Source organism: Chlorocebus sabaeus, chromosome 19, assembly GCF_047675955.1.
Source record: "Chlorocebus sabaeus isolate Y175 chromosome 19, mChlSab1.0.hap1, whole genome shotgun sequence".
Classification (NCBI taxonomy): Eukaryota; Metazoa; Chordata; class Mammalia; order Primates; family Cercopithecidae; genus Chlorocebus; species Chlorocebus sabaeus.
Window position 1 is genome coordinate 5,324,424 of NC_132922.1, and position 14,889 is coordinate 5,339,312.

At 55.4% G+C, this 14,889-nt stretch overlaps 1 protein-coding gene across 2 annotated transcripts in view; it reads right to left on the bottom strand.

The window, feature by feature from the left end:
• FBLN1 (fibulin 1) overlaps positions 1–14,219 on the bottom strand; it is a 97,404-nt gene extending 83,185 nt beyond the window's left edge. For both annotated transcript variants that reach the window (XM_007976078.3, XM_007976079.3), the window contains exon 1: positions 14,044–14,219. In XM_007976078.3, the coding sequence (XP_007974269.3) occupies positions 14,044–14,122 (79 nt within the window). In that variant the 5' untranslated portion in view covers positions 14,123–14,219. The remainder of the gene's footprint in view (positions 1–14,043) is intronic.
• Between the last annotated feature and the right edge of the window lie 670 nt (positions 14,220–14,889).

The window sequence follows — 14,889 nt, forward strand, 5'->3', positions numbered from 1 at the left end:
GATGCTCCATCCCGATCTCAGCAGCGGAGGAGGAGAAACTTCCAGAAACATTCCAGAATGGATAGGGTCAGTGCACAAATGAGCTGGAGCTCGGCCAGGCCATTCCACACGGCCACGAGGAGGGGGTCTCACCTAAAACCATGTCCCCCAGTGACAACTTCTGGGCTTTCCCTTTTCCCCAGGGCTTCCAGGAAACTCAGAGCTGCTTTCTGCAGCGCAAGGTAGACCCACCCTTCTTACTTTCACCCGGCTCCCCCAGGCTGGCAGGAAGAGCCCTGCAGTGGTGTGGGTAAGGGTGAAGGTCTGTCCCACAGCAAAGCCCAACAGTGTCCAGCAGCCTGATCACTCAGCCCATCCCCCACCTCAGGTGTCCCCTCTTCAACGATGGAACCTGAGATTCACCAGGAGCCAGAGATAACGTCAAATTGTCTGGAGTTGCGGGCCTCCCAGCACCAAAGTAAAAGTCATCAGGAGTGACAGCCACGTTATCATGGAGATAACCTTGAATGTTCCCATTCATTCATTCATTCATTCTTGCTCTAATTCATTAAGAAAAGCAAAAGCACTCACTAAGCCAATGATCTTATCTGTTACAGATGAGACAGGCCATGGTACACTCCTGGATGAACATGATGTGATCCAGCCATGTGTCCTGACAGCGAGGCTGCTTTCCCCTGTGCAGCCAAGCCCAGTTCCCATCTGTCCCCACTCCCTTCATCCCTTCTGCAGCCAAGCCCGGTTCCCATGTCTGTCCCCACACTCCCTTCACCCCTTCTCTGGCCAGGCCCACTCAGCCCCCGCCTGCTGTTTCACCCTTGTGTCTTCTGCAGCCTGTCTCCTGTCCTAGCCCACCTCCCATGCCCTGTCACCTTCTCCTGGCCTGCCCCCCCTGCATGGCTCAGGTGCCCCTCTGCTCCCACATCAGCCTGTGCCTGGCACATGTCTCTCCATCCTCCGGCGCCCTGCCTGCCTGCCTGCCTGCCTGCCTGCCTGCCCGCCTGCCCGCCTGCCCGCCCGCCCGCCCGCCCGCCTGCCTGCCCGCCCGCCTGCCTGCCCGCCCTACACTCATAGCCACAAATGTGTTGAGGGCAGGCTCTGTCTCCTGTCCTTGTATACCCCCAGCATCCATGCCAGCACGTGGCAGCCACAGAGCTGAGTGGAAAGAGTGTAAGCTTTGGAGCCTTTGGCTCCAGCACTCTCTTGCTCTCTAACCCTGGGCAGGCGGCATCGTCTCTCTGAACCACAGCTTCCCCAGTGGGAGAACGGGGCTTGCACTATCTTCCCAGGGTTGCTGAGAAGAGGGATGCACTTTATAAAGTTCCAAGCACACAGAAAGCTCTCTGTAAACTGGCTGGAGGATTAAACCATCGAAGGGGATTGACTTATCGCTACTCATAAGAAATGGGGAAGACACAGCCGGGTGCTGGTGTGCGGAATCCCCCGCGGGTGAGCTGCGGCCCCACAGCCTCCTTCGGACTCTGAGAAAGGAAAACACACGGGAGGGCAGGCTCCCATGGCCCTGGGAATTCTGCACCCAGAGCTGCAGAAACGGTTTGGAAATGCTTCCTGCTGGGAGCCTGGGCACTGTGAACCTTAATCTCAGCAGGACGATGAAAATCAAATGTGAAGTCCTTCGGTCTTCCGGAAACTCGGAAGTTAGCTCCCATGTTCTGAGCAGCCCCAGAGCTGGAACTCTGCAAAGCAGAGCCGTCTGGGGGCTGTGCCCAAGGGGAGCTGAGCTCACCTCATCATTAGCCAAGGGAGAGCTCCTGCACAGCCCCATCCATGAAGAGCCGAGCAGACACCATGGCCAAGCTGGATGGTGACGAGGCAGAGGCATGGGGAGGGGGCCTGAGAAGTGGACGATCATCCTCACTGTAACACTCACCAATCAACTGCCAGGCCCTGACCCACATGGGCCTACAGACAAGGCCCCTCTCATTCACCGGCTCTCACCCCTCAACCCCTTCCATTCATTCTGCTATCATCCTGCCTGGGATCCACATGGAATTAAGAACAGAGGAAGGTGAAAAGCGTCAAGTCACCAGTGACATGAACATAAATGTTAAGGTGGCCCTGTTCCCACCCAGGCTGTGCTGCACCCACCACAAACTAGCGTGCGGCCAGCTCCTCACAGGGCTCAGTGGACACTGGAGGCCTCCACGCCCTCCTGCCCACTGCTGTCACCCACGGGTCCTGGGCCCTGGGTTCTGGCATCAGGCTCAGTCCTGGCAGCCTCCAACACCGTTCTTTCTTGCTCCTCCTGAATTAAAACCTCCTTTGGGGGCCAGGGATGGTGTCTTCCTCCTCTCACTGTCCATGTCGCACCTGCCCATGCCCAGCACAAACATCACGGCTCAGTAAGCACCGGTTAAACAGAGCCAGGGGAAGGGGCCCGATCAGCAAGACCACTCTTGACATGCAAAGGCTGCTGGGGCAGGATCCTCTGCCCCCACAAACAAGCCTCCTCCTCCTCCATCATCCCAGGGGATGGAGGCAGTGACCCCCAGGAAAATCCTTAGGGGTCAGAGCCCACCCACACAAAATACGGGGCTTGTTAGAATTTCGGCAAAAGCCAGGGATGAGCTGGGGGTCGGGGAGTGACTGAGGCTACAGAACTGCCTTTCTTAGCCTTGGAGATATGCCTCGATTTCCCTGATGGGCTCAGCACTGGTTACCTCCCACCCATTTGAGGAAAACTGAGCTTCAGGAAGAGGGGCCTGGCATCATGGCTCCAGATGCCAACAAAAGTACTATCAGCAGCAGGTTAAAGATGTATGTAGCCCACACAAGAAAAGGTGTGTCATTAACTTGTGTTCCAAAACAAGGGCACCGACCTCTTTACAAGCTTACCTTGGGACACGGTGGGAACAGGTTCCCTCAAGCACAAAATCAACCCCACTCCCATCCCTCAGACATATCCTTTCCAAGACACATTCTGATTAGAAAGCAAAAAAAGTTGTCTCTGTCCCCTTTTAAATAAACAAGCTTGGCCGGGTGCGGTGGCTCACGCCTGTAATCCCAACAGGTTGAGGTGGGTGGATCATGAGGTCAGGAGTTCGAGACCAGCCTGACCAACATGGTGAAATCCCGTGTCTACTAAAAATACAAAAATTAGCCAGGCATGGTGGTGCACGCCTATAGTCCCAGCTACTTAGGAAGTTGAGGCAGAAGAATCACTTGAACCTGGGAAGCAGAGGCTGCAGTGAGCCAAGATCACACCACTGCACTCCAACCTGGGTAACAGAGCAAGACTCCGTCACAAAATAAAATAAACAAGCTTTACTCTGGTTATGAAAATCAAGAAAGGCCAGTAAGGCAGGTACGGTGACCCAGGACAAGAGTACCTATGAGGTCCCTAGAGGAGTTAAATCTGTACGGAATTTGTCAAAGACAGGAAGTAGAAGGATGGGTGCCAAAGGCTAGGGGAGGGAGGATGGGGAGTTAGTATTTAACAGTTTGGGAATATGAAAAGTTCTGGAGATGGAGGGTGGTGATGACTGTACAATAATGTGACTGTGTTTAATACCATTGGACCGTACACTTAGAAATGGTTAAAATGGGCTGGGCGCGGTGGTTTACGCCTGTAATCCCAGCTACAATTAGCCGGGTTTGGTGGGGTGCGCTTGCAATCCCAGCTACTCAGGAGGCTGAGAGACAGGAGAATCACTGGAACCTGGGAGGTAAAGGTTGCAGTGAGCAGGGATTATGCCACTGCACTCCAGGCTGGGCGACAGAGTGAGACTCTGTCTCAAAAAAAAAAAAAAAAAAAGGAAATGGTTAAAATGGCACATCCTATGTGACGCATATTTTACCACAATAAAAAGTACATTTCTTAAGCAAAATAATTTAGTGTTTGTTGGCCATCTTGTAACATCCTGCATTATGAAAGCAATCAGATGTTTTGTCCATTGATTTACTTGCCTTCTTCAATCAATGTTGTTTTCATGCAGTAATCTGAACAGTGTCAAGTGAATTAATTTAATAGATTGTATGTCAGAATGTTCTGTACAGCAGTTTGACCATGTATGCAATGGTTTACATGGCAAGCTATGAAACTTCAAATGAGACTTAAAATGTTCAGTAAAAAACAGATTGCAACTTTGCAACCAAAATAAAGATGACTTAACAACTTTAAAAGAACAACAACAACAAAAGGCCAGGCATGGCGGCTCAGGCCTGTGATCCCAGCACTTTGGAAGGCGGAGGTGGGAGGATGGCTTGAGCCCAGGAGTTCAAGGTTGCAGTGGGCCATGATTGCACCACTGCACTCCAGCCTGGGGGACAGGGGGAGACCCCGTCTCAAAACAAACAAAAAACCTAAAAACAAGGATCTTAGCTACCTGGTGTGTCTTGTGAGGGTGGGGAGATGGGGGTGGGGAAGGGCCTGAGGTCCAGCCCCACCCTGGCTGTGCCTCCAGCATCCCTGTAGGCACTTCCAGTTGCTCATTTACCTGGGGATCGGGTCACCTGTGGATATCCAAACACTGGGTGTCCTGAGCTTCACTGCCCCATCACACAGGCTGGGGACCATCTGAGGCCCACGGAGGCACCTCCCACCTCACTCTCCTACCCACCTGCTCATCAAGTGCTACCCCATGTGGTGCCTTCTCAGTGCCTGCCCAGGACCCTCAGCCAGGCTGGGGCGGGGGTAAAAAGGGGACTGGGGCTAAAAGATCCCCCACGCCAACTCCACGCCTCATGGGTACCAAGAGTTCTGCAGGGGTCGACAGCATCCAACCAACTGCCTAATCAGCCAGCCCCCCACCTTCAGAAGGGTGTAAAGTCAAGGCCATTTGTACACAAACCCTAGGGCATCCGAGCAGCCCCAGAACACTGAGAGTCAGGAGGGTAATGTTGGCCAAATGAAGCCACGCCTGCTTCTTCTATCCCCGACCACCGACAGCTGTGAGCAGGTCTGAGATCCAAAAATTACCTCTGACCAGTCCCACACTGGACACCCACCCAAGCCGAACAGGCACTCGCTGGAAACTCCACGCTGGGATGTGGGGGCTCAAGAGAGAAGCAGGGCCTCAGGGGACCTGGAATCTTCTCTCCCAGACCATTTCCTATTGTTTCTTAGGAGTCTCAGTCAACCAGTCTCAATCTGACCCTGCCTCTGACCACGTGAGTTAGATCCAAAGCATAATATTAGATATAAACCAAGAGCAAACTCTCTCAAAATCTTGTTAACCTTCAACTCGAACGTTCCCAGGGAAGGCAACACTGCAGGTTAAAACTGCTCAGCCTTGAATCTGGCTTCCTCCCTTACTAAGACTCAGGGCGCCTCATTTCCTTCATCTGTAAAAATGGGGGAAGAAGCCGGGAGCGCTGGCTCACACGTGTAATCCCAGCGCTTTGGGAGGCCGAAGTGGGCAGTCATCACTTCATGCCAGGAGTTCGAGACCAGCCTGGCCAACATGGTGAAACGCTGTCTCCACTAAAAATACAAAAAGTAGCTGGGCATAGTGGCGGACGACTGAAATCCCAGCTACTCAGGAGGCTGAGGCGAGAGAATTGCTTGAGCCCGGGAGGCAGAGGTTGCAGTGAGCCGAGATTGAACCACTGCACTCCATACTGGGTGAGAGTGAGACTGTCAAAAAAAAAAAAAAAAAGGCCAGGCGTGGTGGCTCCTACCTATAATCCCAGCTACTCGGGAGGCTGAGGCAGGAGAATCACTTGAACCCGGGAGGCAGAGGTTGCAGCGAGCTGCAACCTCCAGATCCAGAGGAGGAGGATCACCTGAGGTTGGGAGTTTGAGACCAGCCTGACCAACACGGAGAAACCCCGTCTCTACTAAAAATACAAAATGAGCCAGGCGTGGTGACGTATGCCTGTAATCCCAGCTACTCAGGAGGCTGAGGTTGCAGTGAGCTGAGATCGTGCCATTGCACTCCAGCCTGGGCAACAAGAGCGAAAAAAAGCATAGGGGAAGACTGATGAGACAATCCAGGAAAAGTGCTTACATCAGCGCACTGACCACAAGAAAAAACAGAAGCTTCACAATTAAACAAAGGGAAAAGCTATCGCACCAGGGTTGGGAGAACATTCTTTTTCAAAGGAACCACACGCTCCTCCAGGCTGACACGGTGCCCAGCGGCCAACACGCCACCACGTCCACCACCTCTCTTCAGGAAAGAGACATGCCTGCCAGAGTAACTGGATGGAGATGGCTCAGTTCACAGGCCTCAGATACCGTTTGTTGCCTGGGACAGCTGCTAAAACTACATTTTTTCCAGGTGAGTTAAGCGTCCATACAGATTATGGTATAGATCAGTGGCATGCCCCAGGTTCCAAGGCATGCAGACAAACACAGGTCACATGGCCTGCAGGGACCATGCCCTGGACGCCTGGGAAGGATATGGCCACGTGCTCTTTCTAAGAATACAGATGCTCGGAGAGATTCTGTACCACTCCTTGGATGGAAGCTTCCAGAATGTCAGCCTGCTAGCTGTAAACATCGCAGAAGCTTTGGGCAATGTCTGATCCCATTCCCAGCAGCCCGTGAGCCACTAGGATCTTAATACCCAGGTTGCTGACCATGCAGATTGTCACAGAGGGGAGACTGGGGGCTGGGAACCCAGAGGCCTGGAATCTGCTTCTGATCTCACAGCTGAGAGTTTTCCCACCTGGAGCAAGTCCGGGCCTCAGTTTTTTCATTTACAAACTGAATGGAGGATTTGGCCTGCAGTTAAGAGCAGGCTTCCCAAATCCCACCCCGGGTACAGGCATTGCTCTGACAAAATTTCCACTGGGTTGCAACAAAATAGGGTGAAATCAAAGCAGGACCCAGGGACCTCTACAAAGCCTGCCCGATTCCATCTACAATGCTGTCTTTTATTGTGAGACCACGTCCTTCCAAAATCCAGGGCATCAAAACGTTCCCTACCTCCATGAAGTGGTGATGATACAAGATGGTGGTTGATTAGGTGTCTATTTTTTTATTTTAATATCCTCATCGGGCAAACGAGGATATTTTTAAAGTTGCAAAGCTCCGTGAATAGCTGGGGATAAAGAAAGGGCATGTGATGAGAAGCCAGCCTCGATTTCCTTGATTTCCTCTGCTCAAGCTCAAACACTCAGAGGCAGCTGAGGGCGTCAGGAGTTTTGAAAAGTGAATGGGAGCTTGAGGCTTTGTTCCCTGTGCCTCCTGGACTCACCACCCAAAAGGACCATGCCCCCGCCCCATCTGCCCCATAGCGTTGTCTAAAGCTACAGCAAAGAGTTGGAGTGGACTCCGTGGTGTCCAGAACCAAGGCACCGAAAACCCTGAAATGCAATGAGATGTCAATCACAGAGACTCCGATGGAAAGTTCCAACCAAACAGGACTGGGCGACTACTCCCAACCCCCACCTGCGCCTTGCCCCTCCAAGCCTGGGAAGCCAGCAGGGATCCAGCCAGATTGGCCTATGTCCCTGCACCCCTTATAGGCCCAGGACGAGGACAGACTTGTGTGCCCTCTTCAAGACCACCGGGCCTCTGAAGGAGCAAGCAGGACAAACTGGAGCCTGCTCTTAGGGCTCCTGGCCCCATACCCAACACAAGACCTGCCTGTGTCCATTGCTGAGCCTGTTCCCAGCATCTGTCACAGAGATGACAGGGGTCTTGGGTGGTGAACCAGCCGGAAGGAGGCAGCAAGAGAGGAGGAGCAGAAGGCACCTCTCTGGGAAAGTGAGAAGCATTCTCCCCACAGCTCCCTCCAGGCAGCTCTGGCCCAGGCAGCAACTTCCCACATCAGCCCAGTGCACAGAGGGGCATCCTCATCCTTCTGCAACATCCCACCCTGCTCCAAGGGCCTCCTGGGCTTCCAAGACGCATCTCCCCTGGTGTTCCTCTCGCCGCTCTGGCCACCTGTCATGTATCCTACGCACCTGGCATTTGGAACCTGGAGCGTCACAGGCTGGAGGGTCTCAGGACACTTGCTGTCCTCAGGCCGGCTTGTTCATGCCACACCAGCTCAAAGGTCCCTTCCTCCAGGAAGTCCTCCCTAACTACCGCCAATGCACACACATATGCACATACACACGCATGCACATGGGACATATATGTTTTCTTTCTTGCATGGTCTCTTTGTACCCTGAGCTGCCCAGCACTTGGCACAAATAATTAACTCTGTACTTAGTGCCACGAGGCTAAGCCGGACAGTCTCATTCTGCATCCTGCCCCCATGCCTGCCCTCAGCAGTCATTCAATAAACGTCTGTGAATGAATGAATGCACAAATGAGCTCACGTGATCCTAGCTATTCTATGAAAGGGGGCAAAGAGAGAATCACTGAGTTGCCCGAGGCCATGCAGCCTCTGCAAAGGCAGGCTTCAGATCCAGCTGTGACTCGAAAGCTCACACACACCCCACCATCACACTCCAAAGGAAATAGGCTTCCCCCTGAACTAGACTTAAAGATTCAAGTCTTCTAAAGGTGCGTGAGGCTGGCCAGGCGCGGTGGCTCACGCCTGTAATCCTAGCACTTTGGGAGGCCGAGGTGGGCAGATCACGAGGTCAGGACCACTCTGGCCAACATACTGAAACCCCGTCTCTACTAAAAATACAAAAAATTAGCCGGGCATGATGGCAGGCGCCTGTAATCCCAGCTACTCAGGAGGCTGAGGCAGGAGGATTGCTTGAACCTGGGAGGCAGAGGTTGCAGTGAGCCGAGATCGTGCCCATGACAGTGCGAGATTCCATCTCAGAGAAAAAAAAAAAAAAAAAAAAAGATACATGAGGCTGTCCAGTGTGCTGGTGAGGGGTATGGCATCAGGGCCAAGCTGCCCAAGCTCGAATCCTGGTGCTGCCACTTAGCAGCTATGCGCCCACGAGCTTGCTACCTGGACTCTCTGGGCCTCCATGTCCCCCCATTGATGAGGGGGACAATGACAGCACCTCCTTTGCAGGGCTAGGGTGAGGGTATAGCTAAGTAACACAGGTGAACTGGGGCAGGGATGGGGCATGAAGGGGTGAGTCCTCGTGCTGTGGGGAGACCACGCTGGGTGTACAGGCGTTGGGTCTCCATCCTCAACCCACCACACGTATCAGTGGCTCTCAGGAATGGCACTGTGTGGGTCCACAGAGGAGTTCTAGGCCAGAACAAGAAGCCAGGCTTCATACCTAGGTAGCAAAACTCACAGGACCTTTTCACTCAGTGGGTGACGGGAACCAAAAGGAAAAATAGGGCCAGGCGCGGTGGCTCACGCCTGTAATCCCAACCCTTTGGGAGGCCGAGGCGGGTAGATCACTTGAGGTCAGGAGTTCGAGACCAGTCTGGCCAACATGGTGAAACTCCATCTCTACTAAAAATACAAAAATTAGCCAGGTGTGGTGGCGCGTGCCTGTAATCCCAGCTACTCAGGAGGCTGAGGCAGGAGAATGGTTTGAATCCAGGAGGTGGAGGTTGCAGTGAGCCGAGATCACACCACTGCCCTCCAGCCTGGCCAGCAGAGTGAGACCCCATCTCAAAAATAATAATAAAAAAATAAAAACAGGTTCAAAACAACACTGGATCACCTATTTCGTAGGGCTGCTGAGAAGATGACATTCATTACTAAATGTAAAGCATTTCACCTATAATAATTACCCAGAGGACCTTCACATCTCATAGTGAAGGAAACAGAGGCAGAGTTTGTGGGTGTCATCGAGCTCTCTCCAGGCACTTTCAGAATTGGGACCAACACACAGCTTCCTAACCCCCTTCTAATGTTGGCTCTGCACAGTGTAGTAATCCGCAAATAGCCTGTAAGCAGCTAGGGCGACGGGCGCCCCGCTCCCTCCCACCCCAGCCTCTAGTTAGGACCACTGTGGGGTTAAAGGAGGTGGGGCACAGCCCAGCTTTAGGCCCAGCCCCAGCCCTGCTCCTCGCTGGGTGACTTGGGTGACTTGCGGCAGATGACTTAGCCAGCCCTGAGCTCCCCTCCAGCCTGAGGGGGTCTCCGATCCCAGGGAAGCTGACACAATGGTTCCCCCTTCCTACCCTGTTTAGTTATGGGGCCACATGTGAGATCATTACAAGGAAACTGGAACCATATGGGGCCTACAAAAGGATTCATTCATCAAATTGTTATGATTTGCTATTCTGCAAAAGGAAAATCTTGTTGTATAAAATATGCTGGCAAAATAACTACTTGCCTTCTTAGAACTGTTCTAATAAACTTCACCTGAAAAGCGGCCCTGCCCAGGTGCCCAGTGCTCAGAGCCCAGCTTTAAAGTCTCACCAGGTCGGGGAAGCTGCTGGAGAAGTCGCTAGACAGCACAGTCCCCCCAGTGGTGAGGAGGGGGTGGAACTGGAAGGAGCTGGAAGGAACTGGAAGGAGGTGGAAGGAACTGGTGGAACTGGAAGGAACTGGAAGGGGGTAGAAGGAGGGGGTTTCCCTGGAAGTCTCATGTGTTCTGTTCCCTCCAGGTCTTTGGCCCTGCCATTTCCCCTGCCAGGAACACCCTTTCCCCCATCCTCCCAGCCCCACCCACAGACTTAGCCACTGCCTTTTCCTCCTCAGGTTCCCAGTTTGCATGCCGCTTCCTCCAGGATGTCTTCCCTGACTCTGCCAGTAGGGCTCAGTTCATTTTTCTGGATCTCCTAGGGAATGTGAGTTGCATGGGCAGTGGGCGGGGGGGGACGCGGGGCGGGACCAGGTATCTCTCCTTTCCTGCCACAGCCACAAGACATAGAGCAGTGTCTGGCACTGAGCTTTCCCTTTGTGAATGAATGACTGAACGGCTAAGAACACCACCTTTCCTGACACGGGTTTGGCACTGACAGCTGCCAGTCCTGTAGCCCCATGGGGCCTTCTTCTCAGCGCCTGGCTGGGAAATTCAGCAGTAGTAGAACATTCAGAGGCATCTTGGGGAGAATGATTCTGGGGTGTTGGCAGAACAGTGCTCTTCCCATGCTCCCCTCATATCTAGCCCCATCTCCTCCAAGGAGCTTCCAGGGAGCCCCCAAGGGCTGCGAAAGCACCTGGTGCCAACACTTCCTAGGGAAGGGGACAACAGGAATAATGGCTAACATTAATAATAGAGCTGCTGGCCAGCACGGTGGCTCATACCAGTAATCCCAGCACTTTGGGAGGCCAAGGCAGGTGGATCACCAGAGGTCAGGAGTTCGAGACCAGTCTGGCCAACATGGTGAAACCCCACCTCTACCAAAAATACAAAAATTAGCTGCGCGTGGCAGCGGGCGCCTGTAATCCCAGTTGCTGGGGAGGCTGAGGCAGGAGAATTGCTTGAACCCGGGAGGCAGAGGTTGCAGTGAGTCAAGATCATGCCATTGTACTCCAGACTGGATGACAAGAACAAAACTCCATCTCAAAAATAAAATAAAATAATAATAATATAGCTGCCATGGTAGACACCATCCTAGGTTCTCTCTCTTAATCCTCAAGGCAACCTAAGAAGTAGGTTTTTGTTCTCTTCATTTTACAAATGAGAAAACCACCAAAGCATATGGTGGCTTTTTCTGATGCAAACCGATTTCTAGTCTCACAAGGCCTGTGGAGCCCTCCAGCACCTGAACGTGAGTCAGCCGCGTGCCCCTCCTCCTGCCCCACACACCTGCAGGGGTGGCAAATGCAGCCCTGAGTTGGGGTCCCTCAGCAGGGCCAGGAGCAGGGCCCAGGAGCAGGGTGTGAGCCAGAGCTGTGGGTGTGGCAGGAGAGGCCCCAGGTCTGACCCCCAGGGCACAGAGTCTCATCTTCACGCATTGGGTGCCCTGAACCCCACCTCCTGACTGGGAAATTTCCAGGAGTGGCGGCACAGACCACATGTTTTCAAGCCAAGTCCTCCCTGGTCTTTGTTCTCCCTCCCAACTTTCTTTTAATCAGTTGGAAATGCTGCCCAGCCACAGCCAGAGGCCAAGAAAGCTTTGGAGAAAACACAAGAGTCTTTTCCTAACACCTCCTCCTCTCCTCTCCCTCCCACCCAGCTCTCAGTAAAGCCCAACGGGACGGACAGACACAGGACAGACAGGCGGCTCCTCTCGGCCCTTTGGCAAGAAAGATCAGCGCCCTTCTCCATTTAAGTGGCCGTCACCAAAGGAGTTTCTGCAGATCAGCTAACAGGCTCACCGTCTGCAGCCCCACAGCTCTCGGAGAGCAGGGGCGGTGCCACTTGTGGCCTTACACACAGGGCTCTGGGGGCCTCACAGCTGCAGACAGGGGCCAGGCAGTCTTCCAAAGCCCCTTCCCAAACCGTACCAGATTAAACCTGCTAAAACTCAAAGAGACTTCTTCCCAAAAGAAACAAAAGGCCCACAGGACATCCAGCTGTTTTTATCGAACTGTGCAATTAGGAGGCTTTTTGAAACCCTTCCACTTACAAACTTCTCTGTGGAAAAGGATCAGCGGCACAGTGAGCCACTCCGGCCCGCAAGTCCTGGGGTGTTCATTCAGTCACACACGCACAGGGAGAAATTGTTCACAAACCGTAGACAGAAAAGAACCGTGAGAGAGAATGCAGAGACTCCCAGGCCGGGGAGAGTTTTACCACGCCTTCTCTCAGGCCCTCAGCTTCCTCATCTATACAATCAGGGGTCTCTGAGCCTCCTTCCTTTTCTAACAGGAGTCTCGGATGTCCCACCCGCCCACCACCCAGGGCCCCTCTGGCTTTTCCCTCCAGCTGGCAGCCACCCGGCCGCCTGCTGCTTGCTGGAATGCCCTCTTCCCACGCTCCCCTTGCATCAAGCTCCATCTCTTCTAAGGAGCCACCAGGGAGACCCCAGGGGCTGAGAAGGCTCCTGGTGCCAACACTGAGCTCTGCGCCTCCCCACACCATCTCCAACCCCAGGAGGTGCCCAGGCCGTGCCCAGCACCGCCTGAACAATCAGAGCTCCACGGGGCTCTGCTGCAGCGAGCCAGCCCAGAAAGCTCAGTAGAGCTCAGCTCCCCGCCTCCCCTCCCCCTCCAGCCCCTTTCAACCCCCTTCCTGGAATCCCCCGGTGAGCATTAATCAGGACAAGTGACCTTTTGACTAACAAAGGTGGTCACCAGAAGTTAAAAGGAACTCAACTAAACCAGGGATTAAGACTTGGATTCCGAGGGTGGTCTGGGGCACTCCCCTGGACCTGGGCCCCCGGAGAAACAAAGACGCCAGGAGTGCCGGGCCTGGCTAGTGGCCCTGAGAAGCCATGGGTCAGCAGAGAGGTCACAGGTCATGGCTCTGCCACCCAGCAGCTGCTCTGATCAGAGCACCTCGTGGTGGTCCCCCCAGGGACCAGGCCTTGAGGGTTAGCAGGGAGAAAAGCGCAGGCTGGGTGGGCACTGTCCTGGAACTGTCAGTCCCAGGGTTGGGGCCTAAGGTCTGGGCCATCGATCAGATCTGCTATTGGAAACTCCATCCCCCTTGCCACTGGCGGAAGTGACCAGTCCTCAGTCCCCGCTGAGCACCGAGCCCGGCAGAACCACTGCCTTGGGTCCTCTGTCCCAGAAGGGAGGCAGCGAGGAAGTGCCAGGTCCGCATCCCCTCGATCCTCCCAGCTATGGCCCCCAAAACCTCCAGGCTGCTCCCCGGCTTTCTTGTGTCTTCCTCTCCCGCCCCTATCCCAGGACTGCCAGTGTCTCCGGGGGAAATGACTGCTTCCCACCCAACAGGCTCAATTTTCACATCCGCAAGCTGGGTACAACAGCCCCTACCTGGGGGTGGAGGCGGGAAGCGGTGAGGAAAGATACCCGAGGGCGCTTCCAGCGCCAAGTCAAGGCGCCCTGGGCTCGGTAACCCCCAGCCAGCGGCCCCCAGCCCAGCCAGAGCCCCTGAACCTCCAGGGCCCAGGGTGGGGCCCCCGGAGCCGGCTGGATTTGCCAGGATTGGGGTAGGAGCGTGTGTTTGAGAGGTGGGGGAATCCGGTTTTGAAACAAGTCCCCAGGCCGGGGAGGAGATGAGGACCGGAGCTGGCCGTGGGGGAGGGGAGGTTGTCGCCGGGGCCTCGGCGGTGACTGTCCGGGGGCGCCACGCAGGGCAGCGCACGGATTCCGAGTCCCCGTGGTTCCGAAACTCGCAGGAAGCGCGAGGCCGAGGGGCTGGGGACCCTAAGTGGGGTCGGCGGACCCGGGACGCCCCTACCTCCGGCCGCCAGCAGCGCGAGGCCGCCGAGCAGCAGCAGCGGAAGCGGGACCCGGCGCGACGGCGCGGCGCGCTCCATGGGCGGCGGGTGGCGGGCGGCGGCGGACAAAGGCGCGGGCGCGGTCCTGGGGCAGCGGCGCGGGCTCCACGCTCCGGCCGAGCCTCGGCAGCCAACGCTGGGCCAGGGCCGCGCCGTTCAATTATCCCGCCCGGGAGGAGGGCGCGGCGGAGGCGGGGCCGCGGGTCGCCTGGTCCTCCCTCCCGGGCGCCCCCTGCCGCGGCCCTCCGGGACCCTCCCTCCCCGCACCCCGGCTGCGAGGGGCGCGCGCCCACGACTGGGGGCGAGGGCCTGGACCCCAGACTTCCCCGGAGGGGGCACAGAGGGGGAGCATTCGGGCCGGATGCCCCCAGCCCTATCCCCCAACTCTCCGTGAAACCCGATCCCCTCCTCCCCCCACCCCCTCTCGAGGGGCGGGCTCAGGATCAAAGGTTAGCCCCTCCCGACTCCGCGCGTAGGAGCGGGGACCTGGGCCTGAAGTCGGAGACCCGGCTGCTGGGGGGACAGAGGTGGGCCCTATTGCCAAGCCCGCACCCTCGGCCCGGAGGCTGCAGGTCGGTGACCCCAGGCGTGTCCCGGGGTGGGACCCGGCTCTGCCCTCAGAGACAGGGACAGTTGGGCCAGGCCAACAGACAACCAAAATCCCAACGTGTGCTGGGACACCAGAGCCTGAGGGAGAGACCTGGGAAGTCACCGAGGCTGCAGGGGAGGCAGCTTTGGCGCTGGGCCTGCGGGAGCTGCTTCTTGTGGAATTCATGGCTGATGGGGTAACTGAGGATGAATTAGTC